The sequence below is a fragment of the Macaca fascicularis genome, chromosome 1 (genome assembly GCF_037993035.2).
Source record: "Macaca fascicularis isolate 582-1 chromosome 1, T2T-MFA8v1.1".
Taxonomy (NCBI): domain Eukaryota; kingdom Metazoa; phylum Chordata; class Mammalia; order Primates; family Cercopithecidae; genus Macaca; species Macaca fascicularis.
Genome location: NC_088375.1, coordinates 202,815,464 through 202,831,835, shown reverse-complemented (window position 1 = coordinate 202,831,835; position 16,372 = coordinate 202,815,464). Strand labels below are relative to the sequence as shown.

The 16,372-nt window shown below is 54.6% G+C and overlaps 3 protein-coding genes across 7 annotated transcripts; all 3 read left to right on the top strand.

Annotated features, from left to right (window-relative positions):
- The first annotated feature begins 2,021 nt into the window (after positions 1–2,021).
- CCDC28B (coiled-coil domain containing 28B) lies at positions 2,022–6,713 on the top strand. Of its 3 annotated transcripts, none has more exons than XM_015439118.2 (6): positions 2,022–2,073; positions 3,261–3,447; positions 5,211–5,377; positions 5,518–5,711; positions 5,930–5,952; positions 6,524–6,713. In XM_015439118.2, the coding sequence occupies exons 2-6, from the start codon at positions 3,284–3,286 to the stop codon at positions 6,621–6,623; spliced, it is 648 nt and encodes a 215-aa protein (XP_015294604.2). In that variant the 5' UTR covers positions 2,022–2,073; positions 3,261–3,283; the 3' UTR covers positions 6,624–6,713. The 3 variants fall into 3 exon arrangements, with proteins under 3 accessions (XP_015294604.2, XP_005544166.2, XP_005544165.2); XM_005544109.3 differs by having other exon boundaries at positions 6,520–6,713; XM_005544108.5 differs by lacking the exon at positions 6,524–6,713 and having other exon boundaries at positions 5,930–6,258.
- Positions 6,714–6,959: 246 nt separating this feature from the next.
- Positions 6,960–10,030, top strand: IQCC (IQ motif containing C). Of its 3 annotated transcripts, XM_005544110.5 has the most exons (5): positions 6,960–7,034; positions 7,461–7,604; positions 7,817–8,069; positions 8,311–8,429; positions 8,550–10,030. In XM_005544110.5, exons 1-5 carry the CDS (start codon positions 6,993–6,995, stop codon positions 9,423–9,425), a joined length of 1,434 nt encoding a protein of 477 aa, XP_005544167.3. In that variant the 5' UTR covers positions 6,960–6,992; the 3' UTR covers positions 9,426–10,030. The 3 variants fall into 3 exon arrangements, with proteins under 3 accessions (XP_005544167.3, XP_005544168.3, XP_015294571.3); XM_005544111.5 differs by lacking the exon at positions 7,461–7,604; XM_015439085.4 differs by having other exon boundaries at positions 6,960–7,604.
- A 391-nt stretch (positions 10,031–10,421) lies between these two features.
- DCDC2B (doublecortin domain containing 2B) lies at positions 10,422–16,370 on the top strand. Its single transcript, XM_005544112.5, is given in 10 exon segments — positions 10,422–10,698; positions 12,590–12,641; positions 13,061–13,137; positions 13,368–13,499; positions 13,795–13,941; positions 14,059–14,098; positions 14,953–15,088; positions 15,600–15,646; positions 15,649–15,705; positions 15,961–16,370. Coding segments are annotated over 10 exon segments (1,050 nt in total). The 5' UTR covers positions 10,422–10,432; the 3' UTR covers positions 16,057–16,370.
- Positions 16,371–16,372: the final 2 nt, after the last annotated feature.

Below are 16,372 nucleotides of genomic sequence, written 5' to 3'. Positions count from 1 at the left end.
GGTGATACCTGGAATGGCCTGAACCAAAGGGCAGGGAGATGAATGTCATTTAGTGATGAAATGGTATAGCTGGGAAGCAGGTGCATGGGACGGGGAGAAGGGGTGAGGCTGGGCCCAGAGTCTGGGTACCAGGTTAAGGAATGTGGGCTAGATCCAGAGGGTGGGGGATGGGGGTGGCAACTGAAGGTGTTTCAGTAGGAAATTGATAGGCTCCAGGAGTAAAGCAAAAGGCATGGAGCCAGGCATAGGCCAGTGGAGGCCCAGGTTAAGAGGGGTGGACACTCATCACTGCTGTTTGGGTCTGTGCTATGGGTAGGCTCCTATAGCCCTGGCCTGCCCAAAGGAATGCACAGGGGTCTCTTAATTGTATGCATTCCTTAAGGAGAGCACATTCTTTGTTCAGTTTTTACACCCCTCATTTACCCACCTCAAGCCTGGGACTCCTATATGGGAGATATTCTGCTGGTGGCCTCACCCAGCACCCTGTTCTCTCTGGGTCCTGGGTTGGTCTGGCATAAAGGATGATACGTGCTGAATGCCCAGGAAATGGCAGAGACAACCCACATGCCCTTCCCTCCAGGCGTCCATAAATAGATCTGTCCACACTGGCTGTGACAGTCCCAGCAGAGCCTCTGACCCTTCTAGCTGGGTCCTGATACATGTTTTCTGTGCTGGCCATGTTATTTCCAGTCGCAGATCCTCTGGAGGGTTAGGCGGGTGCCGCCCCAACTCTTGGAGATTCCAAGCAAAGCAGCTCTGATAAGGAGGTTTCTGACCCCCCAGTGAAGCAGCTGAGGATGGGAACCAGAGGGGTGCTCCCTCTGCCAGCAGCATTACCATTACCATTACTCTAGCAGCTCCAGTGGGGAAGGAGAGGGATTTCCGTTGTCCCCGGTCTGGCCCCCTGGTTATTGAAAAAGTTCAGAATTACTCTCCCCCCTTGTGGAGTGGTCTGAGTGTTGGGAGTACCCAGGAAGAAGCCCTGAGCAGGTGCCCTCAGGAGCAGTGCCTATGGCTCCCCACATCAGCCAGAGACCCAACCCCAGGAAGCCACTCCTGCCCAGGGATGGGGAAGGCAGGCTGGGTGGCTGTGTGCACTGCCCTGGGCCAGCTCACTTGAGCCTGCTGAGCCGCCTAGCCAAACATGAGCCTCTCTCCTGTTGCATCAGATGCTGCTCTGGGGACCTGCGCCAGGAGCCTCTGCCAGGGCTTTAAATAGCTGCCCCCATTGATCCGGCTGCAGGCAGCAGAAGCCACACTGGGTCAGCCTCCATCAAGCGCTCACGTTTCCCTGAGGACTGGAGTCAAGTGCCAGGGAATCGTGTGGTCTTCTTCCCTATGACCTGGTGCTCCCCTCACCTGTCTCCGGGGCCTGGAGGGTGGGGAGGACTCTTGTCACTTCATCTGCAGCAAAATACAGCCCCCACCACCTACCAGAGAAAACTGTCTGGCATTGTAGGGAGAGGGGGTTTGCCTTCAAAAGACTGTTGCTTACTTTCAGTAGAATGGGGAATGACACTGATATCTTCCTTAAGGGTGGTTACAGGGATGAAATGTACGTAAAGTGCTCAACAGGGCACTGGACTCACTCCATTGATGGCTGTCTTTGCTCCAAGTGTCTTCCTGATGCTGCTGCTGTTGCTGCTTGTGCTTTTTCTATGCTTACATTCTCTCTCTTTCTCTCTCTCTCTCTCTCTCTCTCTCTCTCTCTCTCTGTCTCTCCTCTCCCCCGCCCCACCCACTTTCTGACAAAGCCACCACCATTTTGTAAGGAACTGTAGCTTCTTTCTGAAACTGCCGGGAAAGGGAAAATCTTTTTAAAATATCCATCACACAACTAACAGGGTCCCCAGGGTTCAGGCGGGGAGGTGAGGTCGAGTGAGAGGAACGGCTTAGCAGACGCGGGGATGCTCCTCCCTTCTCACCCCTCCGAGCTAAGGAGAAGGTCACTTTCTCTTTAAATGCAAATGAACTCCCTCCAGCTTAGCTTTCACCCGGTGGTGTTCCCGGGAGGAGAGGGCGGAGGGCGGAGGGACCTTGCACCGAAGCATCCTCGAGACCCCAAACCTCCAGGTCAGTAGCCCCCTGAGAGAGTGAGGGCGGGGGCGGAATGACGCGGGTCTGACGCTCCGTCTTCGAGCGCGGCTCCGGAGCTGAGCGATGAGTTTGGCACATGGCTTTGGAGCCTGGGCGTGGGAAATAGATCCCCGGTCGCCCCAGCCGCTCCTGGGGAGCACGGGCTCTGGCTCCAGTTCTTCTATCAAGTCCCTAATTGGGTCAAGCTGCTGCAGGGAGAGGCAAAGGATGCGCTCCTGTCTCTCGTCCCCACACCCGCAGACCCCGTCGGTGCCAGCCAGCTATGTGCCAGTGTAAATGCTTAAGCGCCACCCATCCCCACCGCCACCCCCAGTCCCAGAATTCGGAGTTAGGCTTGGTAGCAGCAGCCTGGAGTGAGACCCCCAGAGGAGGGGACCCCAGCCGACCAGAGGCTTGGGGAGCGGGGCTGGACCGGGGACCGCGGAGCAGCCCAGCCACAGGCACAGCCTTTGTCGGAGGCCCAGGCAGCCAGGGGCCGACCACCCAGCCCACCCTGGCTGCAGCTGAAGCCCAGTAGGGACTTTCCGACCGGGAAAAATGAAGCAGCTGGAAGCACACCCGGGGGAACTTCTGGGAGTCCCTAATGTTTTCGGTTGGGGGTGGGTGGAAAAGGAGGGATGCCGGTGTCTATGTGGGGGAAACCCACAAAGAACCCTGCGCTGTGTGCCGCGGCTTCTCCTACAACTACCCCAGACTCTGGGGCCTTCCCAGACGCCCCCGCCCGCACCTTGTCCCCCTCCCATGCTGACAGGGTTTGTCAGCATCTGCTTAGGCCACTAATAAATAGAATGGGGCTTAGTTAAGACACCCCTAATCTGCAGCTCACCTCTGTCCTGTCTCCCACTACATTTCCTCTGCCAGCCCCGCCCCCCAGCCACGGGGACAGGAAGCCCCAGTAGCGCCAAGATAATTGTGTCTGGTCCCACCCTTTCAGGAGGGGCCTAGATTTTCAGGCTTAGGGGGAATTAGGGTGGGCCTTAGAAGGTCCTTCAAGTGTACACGATCCCAGCAGCAGCCACTGGCATCTGGCTCTGCCCCTACTGTACAGATGAGGGGACAAGCTGGAAGGTGCCAGGTCCCTTCCCTGGTGCAGTTCTCAGGGATTTCTGGGTAAAGGGCTAACTCTGCCCCTGGCTATCTTTGTGGGGTTGCTTCCCTCCTAGGCCTGAGGCCCAGCCAGCGCCCAATGGATGACAAAAAGAAGAAACGGAGTCCCAAGCCCTGCCTGGCCCAGCCAGCCCAGGCCCCAGGCACACTACGCAGGGTCCCTGTGCCTACCAGCCACAGCGGCTCCTTGGCCCTAGGACTTCCTCATCTGCCATCCCCCAAGCAGCGGGCCAAGTTCAAGAGGTGGGTACAGAAGGGAAGCAAAGAAGAAGGGACCCCAACTCTGGGTTGCACTGTAGAGAGGAAGGCAAGGGGGGCCTCTGCCTTTAGTTCCTAAGCAATACTTGATGGCTTTCTGGAGCAGGCCCCTGAGCACTAAGAGCTCACTCAGACCCAGTCCCTACCCTCAGCTGTGTGCCAAAGGGCCAGGTGGGTCCCTGGGATCACATAGCGTGAGGATGCGCCTCAGAGGAGGGAGTGAGCAATTCTGCCAGAAAGTGAATGTTCCACGCTGAGAGGCTTACCTGGTATAAATATGGAAGAAAGCCATTACCTGAAAGGTTTCAGGAACCACAGGTGGTTTGGGGGCCCTGGAGTATCAGGGGACAGGAAATGGTGAGGGAATACCTGGGGGCACAATCTGAATTATCTGTTGAATTTTCTTTTATGATTGGGAGTTTGCATGCTGCCTTATAATGTGTCCGTGTTTGTTCCCCACTAAATACAATGTATTGTTTCTCCAGTTGTTCCAAATAAGACCACTGTGTTTCCCTGTGTTGCCTAAGAGGCATGAAGCTCAAGGCTGTGGGAAGAGTAGCAGGAAAGGCAACTGGGAAGGCATGAGGGCCAGACTGGCAGAGGCATTCAATTTTATCCTGAGAGCAGTGGAAATTTTAAGACAGTTTTTTCGGTTTATTGGTTTGGCTTGTTTTCTATGTATTTTTGTTTTTGTTTAAAACAGTTTTTAAATAGAAGAGGTTTGGCTGGGCATGGTGGCTCACGCCTGTAATCCCAGCACTTGGGGAGGCTGAGGCAGGCAGATCACCTGAGGTCAGGAGTTTGAGACCAGCTTGGTCAACATGGTGAAACTTCGTCTCTATTAAAAATACAAAAATTAGCAGGGCGTGGTGGTGGGCACCTATAATCCCATCTACTCAGGAGGCTGAGGCATGAGAATCGCTTGAACCCAGAAGGCAGAGGTTGCAGTGAACCACGATTGTGCCATTGCACTCCAGCCTGTGTGACAGTGAGACTCTGTCTCAAACAAACAAACAAAATTTAATTAAAAAAAAAAAGAAGAGGGCTGGGGGTGGTGGCTCACACCTGTAATCCTAGCACTCTGGGAGGCCGAGGCAGGTGGATGACCTGAGGTCAGGAGTTCGAGACCAGCCTGGCCAACATGGTGAAACCCCATCTCTACTAAAAACAAAAAAAATTAGCAGGGTGTAGTGGCAGGCGCCTATAATCCCAGCTACTCGGGAGGCTGAGGCAAGAGAATCGCTTGAACCCAGGAGGCAAGGTTGCAGTGAGCCGAGATCGTGCCACTGCACTCCAGTCTGGGCAACAGAGACTCTGTCTCAAAAAAAAACAAAAAAAAAGAAGAGGGACAGAAAGATATTTTGGGAGGAGGTAAGATAGCCCTGGTGACAATAAGGGAGTAGCTGTCTCTACGTATACTGAAGACTAGGGAGGATAAGTGACTGCCTCAGGGTCATAGAACAAATGAGTGAGGCACTCAGACAGGAACCCAGGGACCCCCTTTCAGGCACTGCTCTGGCTGTGTTATTAGCAGAAAAGACTTCTTTTTGACCTCTTCACACCTCCTCACCCCTTCCCAGTGCCCAAGGGAGAACCATAAACTTATCCATTTATGCTAGTGAGTAGACGGGCAGATGAGTTAGTGCAGATGGGCAGGTAAATTAGTGCATAGGTAGATGGCACAAAAGGCCTGGAGGTGCCTGACTGTCCCCCCACCCTGTGATCATGGTCATGTCCACCCCATCCAGAGTAGGCAAGGAGAAGTGCCGCCCAGTCCTGGCTGGAGGTGGAAGCGGCTCTGCAGGCACGCCCCTGCAGCACTCCTTTCTGACTGAGGTGACCGATGTCTATGAGATGGAGGGGGGACTCCTGAACCTGCTCAATGATTTCCACTCGGGCCGGCTGCAGGCCTTCGGTGAGTCCTGGGGGCTGGTGTCAGCGGGTCTGTGGATAGGGCTGGAGGGCCCAGTCCATGGGGCATGGCTGGGACCAGGATTTCAGGGTTCCAGGGTTCCAGGAATCTTTCCCAGGGTTCAGCCAGGGGCTTCATTCCAGGGAAGGAATGCTCCTTTGAGCAGCTGGAGCACGTTCGGGAGATGCAGGAGAAGCTGGCCCGGCTGCACTTCAGCCTGGATGTGTGTGGGGAGGAGGAGGACGATGAAGAGGAAGAGGATGGGGTCACTGAGGGGCTGCCAGAGGAGCAGAAGAAGACGACGGCTGACCGTAACCTGGACCAGCTGCTTAGCAATGTAGGTTCATGTCTGGGTGCTTTGGTTCCTGGGGGCTCCAGGGGTGGAGGAGGTACATACTCCCAAAGCCATTCCTGGGCCCTGGGTGAAAAGGTGGGAGTGCATGGATCCAAGAGCTCTGGGCCCCTCAACCTCCCCAGAAGATAGCCCCCAGAGCATTGGGGATTTGGCCTGGTTCCCCTCCTAACAGAAGCCTCCCTTTTTCTCTTTGTTGATAGCTGGAAGACCTAAGTAATTCGATGTATCCTTTCCAAGGAACCCGTCTGTGTGTGTGTGTTCCTGAGAGGTCAGCTTCCTCCTCCCCAGCCCTCCAGGAGTATTCACACATAACCAACTTCCCAACCTCTTGCAGTCCTGTCAGATTTAGCCACAGGCTGCCCGAACCCAGGTACAGGAATTTAGAATTTCCCCAAAATTAGAAGAAAAGTGGTTGCAGGGGATGTTTCACTACTGATCAAAATCTTTGTGAGTACTTTAGCTGATATCAGTCATGGCAAAGCTTGTGATGTCCTCCTATCCTTTCAGCATTTAACAATTATTTTTACTAATTTACACTACCACCTCACCTGGTCCTCAGTCAGAACAGAGCGCGAGTGCATGCGCGCACACCTGTGTGTCTGACCTGCACGATCTGGATGAAGAGAGGGGGTGAGAGAGGGCAGGCGGGGACTGCAACCTCAGTCCACAGACGGCCGAGACCCTCGTCCCCGGACCTTTGCACAGGTGAAGGAACTAAGCCTTTGCAGGATGGGAGACCAGGGTGGGAGGAAGGACTGGTCCAAAGCGCCACGATCCTTGACAGGCATAGCCAGAAGCTGCACCTGGCCGAGAACGCCGAGCCTGAGGAGCAGTCTGCTGCGTAGGTGTCCCACGCAGGCCCACACTGCCCCTCTCATTCTCTTCAAACTGTGACATTTTACGGACTCGGGCGGGTGTTCCGCGGCCCCCCAGGTGCTATGGGGGAGGGGGGCGTTGGATGGAATTAAACCAGAAAGCAAGCAAGCGGCTCCGTGTCCTGCTTCCCCTCCTTGCGCCTTTCCTCCCGGCCTCCGCGGAGACAGCCCAGCGCCGCGTACCTTCAAGTACACATTGCGGCTGTGGGAGGGGGAGTCGGGGGCTGGGGCGACGCAGGTGCGCCTGTCGCGAGGACGCCTCTACCCTGCACTGGAGGAGGTTGCCGTGGGGACGGCGGGGGCGGGGCCCACGCCCGCGCATGCTCAGGAACGACGCCGACTAATGACGCACTTCGCAGGCGCGCAGGCCGCAGGGCCGTTGGGTCCCATGGAGGAAAAGCTGCTGGTTCGGAAGGTGTCGGCATTGCAGGTGCGAGGGCGGGCGCGGGGTGCACAGGATTTTTCCCTTAGGGAAATCATGGGGTCTCGTACCTGGACCTCCCAGCGAGACGCTGCCACGTTCAGTCCCCTAACCGCGCGCCAACCTCTGGAGATACCCTCCCCAACCGCGCTGAGGAAAGCTGGGACCCACGGACTCCCTGCCCTGCGCGCCCCCACTCCCACCACACGCTCGTGCGGGATCAGGGAAACGGGAAGAGCCTTAAGGCGAGGAGGGGCATCCAGTCCGGCATTCTCCCTCGAGCCCCCCGGAGTCCCAGCGCACAGTCCACCTATCCTTTCCCGGCCATCGGGTCGCCTCTTGCATTCGCCGGGACGACCTCTCCAGGACAGTCCTCCGAGATGCCCCCTCTCTTACCGCGATAAGAGACTTCTTTCCTCTCATTCTCCATACCAGGCCTGCGTCCGGGGCTTCTTGGTCCGACGCCAGTTCCAGAGCCTGCGAGCTGAGTATGAGGCGATTGTACGGGAGGTCGAGGGCGACCTGGGCACGCTTCAGTGGACCGAGGGCCGCATTCCCAGGCCGCGATTCCTCCCAGAGGTAGAACACACCTAGGAGAGAAGGGAAGGAGGGACTTGGGCAGGGTGGAACCCACCTTGTCCCGGTGACAAGCTTTTCTCACTGGAAGAGGCAGTAGACCCACCTCTTCACACCCCACTCCTTAACCCTCAGCAACTTGTCTGCTAGATCGTGGTGCCCAGATACTTGAAAGGGTTTAACCCTAGGGCTGTCACATCTCTCTTGTTTCTCAGAAGGCAAAATCCCATCAGACCTGGAAAGCAGGAGACAGGGTAGCAAATCCAGAGCAGGGGCTGTGGAAGCACTTCCCATGTAAAGAGTCTGAGGGAGAGGCCACCTGGGAGGAGATGGTGCTGAAGAAGTCAGGAGAGAGCTCAGCAAATCAAGGAAGCGTCTGCAGAGATCACAGCTCCTGGCTTCAGATGGAGCAGAACAGGAAACCCAGCCAAGAGGAGACCAGAGACATGACAAGGATGGAGAATCCAGGTACCTCTCTGCCAAGATCAGGGCAAGCCCCTGACCCTCACTGTGCCTCAGCCTCCCCATCTGAAGAGTGAAAGGCTCGCGCTAGATAAGCTGCATCCCTTTCCCGTCTTCCCTCTGCCGGAATAGGGCCATCACATGGTTGGGCAGTGGTGGGAAAGGAGTTTCCAAAGTCTAAGGCTAGGCCATTTCCCAGGGTCTGCTCCCTCAAGGTTTTCTCCTTCCTTTCTTCCCTCCTTCACAGAAGCCACAGATCCAAGACTGCCCCACAGCCAACCTCAGCTTCAAGAACTTCAGTACCACTGCAGCCACTTGGCCATGGAATTGCTGTGGCTGCAACAGGCCATCAATAGCCGTAAGGAGGTAACACTACCCTGGAAATCTTTCAGAACATTTAGGGTCAAGGGTGGGGGTTTTGGGAGAGACCTCCTGCCATGCCCAAGCAGGCCTACTTGGTACAATGTATGTTCTCTCCTCCAACAGTACCTAATTCTCAAACAAACACTGAGATTCCCAGAGGCAGGCCCGATCAGAGAGGAGCCCAGTGTGTGCCCAGAACATGGGGAACAGACCTGTGAGAGGAACCAGTCACAACCGAGCGCACCACTGGAGGACCAGTCCTACAGAGACAGGACCGCTGGAGAGCCACCACTGGAGGACCAGTCCTACAGAGACAGGACCGCTGGAGAGCGAGAACAGGAGAATGACTCCTGTCAGAGGGTCAAATCAGCCCACAGATCCCCAGGATGTTTGGCCACTACACAAAAAAACATTGCTGGGGCTAAGTGCAGAGAACCATGCTACAGCCGGTCTGGACCCCCATCAAACAGCCAGGCCTTGGGGGACAGGCTCACCAAAGGGCCAGATGATGGAAGACAGACCTTTGGAGGGACCTGCCTGCTACAGATGAAAATCCTGGAGGACCAGATTCCCAGAGGCTTAAAACCTAGGGACCATTGTCCCAGGAAGTCCAGGACACAGCTGTCTGCACTCTATGAGGACACAAATATTAAGGAGGCGTCTCCCAGAAAACTAGACCACAAAGAGCCTGACTGCCGAACAGCCAGGACACAAGAGTTGGGCCTCTCAGGGGACCACATCATCTGGGATGAGACCTTGGCAGGGCCAGAGCATAGTGTCCTCGATCTCTGGAGGACTAAACCACCCAAAGGCCAGATCCCCACTGACAGAAGCTCCAGAGATGGAACCTCCTATGAGCCTAGTCACAAAGGACAAAAAAACCAGAGGACTATACCATGGAGATCAAAGTCACCTGAGATCCTGTCTTCTACAGGGGCAGGCTGTACAGGAGAGGAACAGTGGAGGGACAGGCCATGGAAAACAGGACCACCTGGCTAGACCCTGAAGCCTGGAGAGGATCAAGTTCCAAAGGGGAATGCTATGAAAGGGCAGTGAGACAAGACCTTACCCTACCTCCCTGACCAGCTCTGCCTCCTGCTCCTGCCCCTGGCCATTGGTGGCTAGTAGGACCAAGAGAAGCTGGAGTAGAGAGCTGGCATGAGTATAGGGAAGCAGGAAGGACACGCTTTCAATGCCTGTGGCTCAATCCAAATTTGTTGATAAGGGGCCGGGCACAGTGACTCATGCCTGTAATCCCAGCACTTTGGGAGGCCAAGGCGAGTGGATCACCTGAGGTCAGGAGTTTGAGACCAGCCTGACCAACATGGTGAAATGAAACCCCATCTCAACTAAAAATACAAAAATTAGCCGAGTGTGGTGGCCCATGCTTGTAGTCCCAGGTACTCGGGAGGCTGAGGCAGGAGAATCGCTTGAACCCAGAAGGCAGAGGTTGCAGTGAGCCAAGATGATGCCACTGCACTCCAGCCTGGGCGACAGAGCGAGACATGGTCTCAAAAAAACAAAACAAATTTGTGGCTAAGGAGTTACCTAGGGGAAGTGGAATGGGAGACCTGTTGGGAATAAAGGTTTTTCTTAGATTCTGAGCCTGGCTGCTTTCATCTTCTGCTTCTGGCCAGGACAGACTCGGGGCCCTGCTGCTCACTTCCTACTGGCATGGGGCATTGACCCTGGAGCCAGCTGGGAGCCATGGCCCAGGAACAGATCTAGCCATCCTCCTTAGGGAACAGCTCCCAAAGCTGATCCCCCATTGAACTCAGCCTTGTGCTTTAGAGTGGCAAGGAGGCTCTGGAGAGTAAGGTAACACCTATGTTTAAGTATGATCTCCCCAGGGCAGATTGGATCAAACCCTGAATGCAGATAAATGCTCCTGCCACAGTCTCCCTCTGCCTTCATGGGTGAGAGGGCAGGACTCCACCTCTGACTGGCAATGTTCCCAGCCCTTGGTTGCCTGGCAACAGCTCTGTGTCTCTGACTGAGGATACACTATGGCAGGTGGCAGTCCAGCAGCCAAGAGGGTAGTGGTGTACCGGAATGGAGACCCCTTCTTCCCAGGCTCCCAGCTGGTGGTGAGTCAACGTCGCTTCCCCACCATGGAGGCTTTCCTCCGCGAGGTGACATCAGCTGTGCAGGCCCCGCTGGCTGTGCGTGCCCTCTACACACCTTGTCATGGCCACCCTGTCACCAGCCTGGCAGACTTGAAGAACAGAGGGCAGTATGTGGCCGCTGGATTTGAACGATTCTACAAGCTCCAGTGAGTGGGCTGGGGCTGTTCAAAGAGCCTAGCAAGGGAGGTAATGGCAAGAGCGTGTATTCAGTACCTACCATGTATGTACCAGCATGTTACTGGTACTTACTGAAGTCTATGTCGGGGTGGGGGGTGGTTTTGCCTCCATTAGAAAGGGAAAACACACAGAAAACCTGCCTAAGAATACACAACAAATAGCTGAACTGAAATTCAAATAGAATTCTGTGTGTTACTAATGTTTATGCCCATCACAGCCAAGATCAGCCTGTGGGAAGACCACTGCCCCACAGGGTGAGTCCCTTTTTCCAAAAGCTCTTCTTGCTTGGACTCCCTATCACTGAACACTCTAAATCCGCCCATCCATTCCTCCCCACTGTGCTTAGGCATCCCAGACTCTCCTGTTAGGCTAGGGTCATCCCCCATTGCAGGAGAATACTGTCTTCTAGGGTGGGAGAAGAATTTGAGTACCTGAGTCTCTGACTCACGTCTGGCTTCCAGGTCCTATGCTTAGCTCTCAGCTGAGGTCGCTTACTATAGTGTAAGGATCAAGTGGGGGGAAGTGGCTGGGCGTGGTGGCTCACGCCTGTAATCCTAACACTTTGGGAGGCCGAGGTGGGTGTAGCACCTGAGGTCAGGAGTTCGAGACCATCCTGGCCAACATGGTGAAACTCTGTCTCTACTAAAAATATAAAAATTGGCCAGGCGCTGTGGCTCACGCCTGTAATCCCAGCACTTTGGGAGGCCAAGGCAGGCAGATCACCTGAGGTCAAGAGCTCAAGACCAGCCTGACCAACATGGAGAAACCCCATCTCTACTAAAAATACAAAATTAGCCAGGCGTGGTGGTACAGTAATCCAGCTGCTCGGGAGGCTGAGGCAGGAGAATCGCTTGAACCCGGGAGGCAGAGGTTGCAGAGCCAAGATTGCGCCACTGCACTCCAGCCTGGGCAACAAGAGTGAAACTCCATTTCAAAAAAAAAAAAATTAGCCAGGCCTGGTAGCACATACCTGTAATCACAGCTACTCAGGAGGCTGAAGAAGGAGAATCACTTGAACCCAGGAGGCAGAGGTTGCAGTGAGCTGAGATCGCACCACTGTACTCCAGCCTGAGGGACAGAGTAAGACTCTGTGTCAAAAGAAAAAATAAAAGGCCGGTGGAGGGAAGCTAGGTAGACTTAGAATCTAGGCTTCATTCCTTGTGTGACTTTAGGCAAGTCACTTAATTTCTTGAAGTCTCATACAAAATGGAGATAAAACAACCTATCTCATGAATGAATGAGAACATTCTTAGGATATAGCAGGATGCATAATACACCAGTTTCTAGTTTCTCTTGACTTTTTTTTGTTTTGTTTTGTTTTTTTTGATATAGGGTCTTGCTCTGTCACCCAGGCTGGAGTGCAGTGCAGTGGCGTGATCATGGCTCACTGCAGCCTCGAACTCCAATCCTCCTGCCTCAGCCTCCCAAGTAGCTGGGGCCACACGTGCATGCCACCATGCCTGGCTAATTTTTGGTTTTGTTTTTGTTAGCAATTAGGTTGTCCAGGCTGGTCTCAAACTCCTGGGCTCATGTGATCCTCCTGTCTCAGCCTCCCAAAGAGCTGGGATTATAGATGTGAGCCACCATGCCCAGCCCTCTTGACCTTTAATCTCACGGTTAGTATTGAGACCCCAGTCTGGATTTCCAGACTTACCCAGCACTTACCCAGCCAACACTTGAACACTCAGAGAGTCCCAGGGCAGATTCAAGTGCCAATATCTGTTACTGGACTGAGATGACTGCCACTATTCCATGGGGAGGGGTATCTGGGGAGCTGTGCCCCAACCCAACACTGACATCTGCCAGGCTACTGAGGCCTCAGGCTCCACGAGATGACCTGTGACCTATCTGCCCTTTCAGCTATTCACCTCATGGAGGGAAGGATCCAGGTGGGAAGAGCTGCAGACTACAAGTGAGTCCGGGGGAACCTGTGCCCCAGCCCCTGTCTTCCCACTCCTCCTAGAACTGCCCCCAATTTGGTCTGGGAAGTCAGGGAAGCAGCAGGATCTGCCAGTTCCATGGGGGGTACTTTGGAGCCAGCTACTATCCTTCCTGGGGTGTGGGACTTCAAGACACTATTTCTTCTGTCCCAGCCTTTATCTCCACACTGGGGTCCCCAAAGGAAAGAGGAAGCTGTGAAACAGATTAGGGGAGGGGGTGGTTAGAATGTGACTTAGGGAACATCGAAGCACCTTTTGGTGAAAGGTGTGACCTGTCTTATTCCTCCTTGCCCCCATCTGGTTCCGGCCCCCTCACTCCACACCTTGGATGGACCCACCCCTAACCAAAGGCCCCGACTCTCCTGATTTGGAGGCCTGATTTGGGTTTCAGGGTCCTCCCGTGACTCGCCACTTGTGTGATGGGGCCGTTGGACGGTGGCTGCCTGCAGGTGCTCCCTGCTATATTCAGTGAGTGCCAGTGTCGGGGAGCAAGGGCGTCAATTTTTGTTTTCGTGAGACCAAGAAAATGGTGTTGTTTGTTCCAGCAGCCTCTGGCTACTGTTGGGAATATAGGAGTCCAGCATGCTTGATGGGTGAAAAGAGACCAGTGTTATGGTTATTGCTGGCCCTGTGCCACCCTTTGCCTCACATGTAGGGACTCCTGGGGACACTCCCCCTTACCAGGCTTTTTGTCTCAGTGTGTTCAGGAATGGGGACCTGGTAAGTCCCCCATTTAGTCTGAAGCTGTCCCAGGCTGCCAGCCAGGACTGGGAAACTGTGTTGAAGCTCCTGACTGAGAAGGTCAAGTTGCAGAGTGGGGCTGTGTGCAAGTGAGTATGGGGACTGGGAGGGCCCAAAAGTCCCCAAAGAGAGCCTCCCCACTGGCTTCAGCTGTGGCTGAGGATGAAGAGGCAAAAGGAAAGCACATTCCCCAATATGGGACTTCCCCCTATGCCACTGGGAGAGGGCCCTCTGCCCAGCCCTCAGAGGCAGGGTAGAGCCTGGGTGACTGATGCCCAGAGGCCAGTGGGCACCTTGGAATAGCTGCACCCACCCCCTCAGTCTGCTGAATGTGAAGAAGCTTTGAGTCTACCAGCCCTTATCCTGCTTACCTCTCTCCCCCAGACTCTGCACCCTGGAGGGGATCCCACTGTCAGCACGGGAGGAGCTAGTAACTGGCCATTACTATGTGGCTGTCGGAGAGGATGAGTTCAAGGACCTTCCCTATCTGGAGCTGCTGGTGCCCCACCCCTCCCTGCCCAGGGGCTGCTGGTATGTATGTGGGAGGTGGAGGGGTAACAGGCCAGGCAGAGGAAGCCACCCTCTGGGTCTGTGTGCTCTGACTCTATGCCCTCTGCCCACTACAAGCCTTTCCTTTTGTCATTGTAGGCATCCTCCAGGCTCGAAGTGTAGGCCCCACATGCAGGGGGTAGGTGACGCAGGGGACAATGAGGGGTGGGAAGGGAGGGGAGTGACTGGCTGACAACTCTTCTGGCACAGGCTCTGATCTTATTTCACTGCATCCTCTCTTTTTTTCTTTTATTTTAAATATAGAGATGAGTCTCACGATATTGCATAGGCTGGTCTTGAACTCCTGGGCGGAAGCAATCCTCCCACCTTGGCCTCCCAAAGTGCTGAGATTTTACTTTGCCTGGCCTGCATCTTCTTAATAATCTTTTTTTTTTTTTTTTTTTTTGAGACAGTTTTGCTCTTGTTGCTCAGGCTGGAGTGCAATAGCACTATCTCGGCTCACTGCAACCTCCACCTCCCGGGTTCAAGCTATTCTCCTGCTTCAGCCTCCCGAGTAGCTGGGATTATAGGCATGTGCCACCATACCCAGCTAATCTTTTTTTTTTTTCTTTTTTTTTTTTTTTTGAGACGGAGTCTCGCTTTGTTGCCCATGCTGGAGTGCAGTGGCGTTCAATCTTGGCTCACTGCCATTTCCACCTCCCAGGTTCACACCACTTTCCTGCCTCAGCCTCCCGAGTAGCTGGAACTACAGGTACCCGCCACCATGCCCAGCTAATTTTTTTTTGTATTTTTAGTAGAGACAGGGTTTCACCGTGTTAGCCAGGATGGTCTAGATCTCCTGACTTCATGATCCACCTGCCTCAGCCTCCCAAAGTGCTGGGATGAGAGGCATGAGCCACCGCGTCCAGACACACCCGGCTAATTTTTTAAATTTTTAGTAGAGGCAGGGTTTCCCCATGTTGGTCAGGCTGGGGAGTAGGAAAGGTAAGAATGGCCAGCAACCAGGGTCCAAGCCCAGTGTCCCTTCTCTAGGCCCAAGGCCACAGGGCCCAGGTAACCCAGTCCTCTCCAAAGGAACCAGACGGAATTAAGCCATCCACTTTCTATGCCAGACCCCAGCAGACCATTCAGCCAAGAAGCAAGCTCCCCATACTCTCATTCCCATCAGGTGAGGGGTCCCTGGGGCTCAGGCCCTTCTCAGCTGCCTTTTGACAGTGACATGGATTGGTCCCTGCTGTTGTTAGGGATGTCCATGGGAGCAGAATGCCCACACACAAAGCTGGCACTGAAAAAAAAAAAGATAAAGGAGTCTGAGCCTACTCTGACTCAGGAGACTGCCTGTTAAAAAAAAAAAAAAAAAAAAGGCTGGTCCTAACCTCATCATAACTGTCTCCAGCTCCCCCCATCTGTATATCCTGTTCCTTCTTCACAGGGCCTCATCACACGAAAAGAAGCGCCTGGAAAGGACAGTGCTTAAAGCGATGAGACTTCAGGGGTGGGATCTAGAGGGGATGGGGGCGGGACCAAAGGCCCACCTCTCACTTCCCTGCCATCCTGGGAGGTGGTGGGGAATGCAGAACCAGGTTCAGGGGAGGGAAAGGGGCTGGCATGAAGGTCCAGGGCAGGAATGCTGAGGGCTCTTCAGCCTGGGCATCACCCAGTGCTGCCTCCCTCTTTAGGAGTTACAGGAGTATATGGAGCTCCCCACCCAAGGAAGGAGAAAGCGGGGGCGCCCAGGAAGTAGCAGATGATGAAGACACCCAGACAGAGGAGCCCTTGGATCAGGTAAGCTGTTGGATCAGGGAACAGTATGTTGGGATGGGAGGAGCTCTGAGCTGGAAACTGGCAGCCCTGGGCCAGAGGAACAGTTCTCCCTTGTGACTGAAGGTAAATGATCTCCCAACTTCCTACCTTGTTACATGAGGAAGCAGTTCCTAATTTCCAGTTTCTTTCTTCCTTGGGGTCGGGGACCTCATGGCTGAGAGCTAGAGGCTGGCCATACTCACGGCTCCATTCTGTGTGGCCTTCCACCTCCTCCAGAGGGCAGCACAGATAGCGGAAGAGGCCCTGTCCCTGGAAAACCAGCCTGGGGCTGGAGCTGCTATCTCAGCCTCAGCCCCAGCTCTGCCATCTTGAGAGCCAGCAGCTCCAGAGGGGAACTGGGGACCACCACTCTGGCCACCTTTTGTCCTCAGCCTCCAGCAGCTTGTTCCTCAGGAGCCAGCACCTCCCCTGGGCTCACAGGGTACACTGCGGCCTCCTCAGCCCTCCCAGTTCTCCTGTTCCTAAACCCACAGCCCAGCCTTCCCTTCCTCTGAGCAGAGCAGCCCTGGCTTGGGGGCTATTTCCTTATGGGATTCTCTAGCCACAGAAAGGAGTAGCTGACTGAGCCTGGGGGACAGGCTACAAACGGGGGAGCGGGTTTGTCACAATAAAAGAATACTTACTAACC

What these genes read in the sequence shown, in the direction of transcription:
- CCDC28B (XM_005544108.5), top strand. Translation starts at nt 3,284, where the DNA reads ATGGATGACAAAAAGAAGAAACGGAGTCCCAAGCCCTGCCTGGCCCAG. An exon ending in CAGCGGGCCAAGTTCAAGAG is followed by an intron (nt 3,448 to 5,210) that starts GTGGGTACAGAA and finishes CACCCCATCCAG; the next exon opens with AGTAGGCAAGGAGAAGTGCC. An exon ending in TGGACCAGCTGCTTAGCAAT is followed by an intron (nt 5,712 to 5,929) that starts GTAGGTTCATGT and finishes CTTTGTTGATAG; the next exon opens with CTGGAAGACCTAAGTAATTC.
- IQCC (XM_015439085.4), top strand. Translation starts at nt 6,993, where the DNA reads ATGGAGGAAAAGCTGCTGGTTCGGAAGGTGTCGGCATTGCAGGTGCGA. An exon ending in GACAAGGATGGAGAATCCAG is followed by an intron (nt 8,070 to 8,310) that starts GTACCTCTCTGC and finishes CCTCCTTCACAG; the next exon opens with AAGCCACAGATCCAAGACTG. An exon ending in CCATCAATAGCCGTAAGGAG is followed by an intron (nt 8,430 to 8,549) that starts GTAACACTACCC and finishes CTCCTCCAACAG; the next exon opens with TACCTAATTCTCAAACAAAC.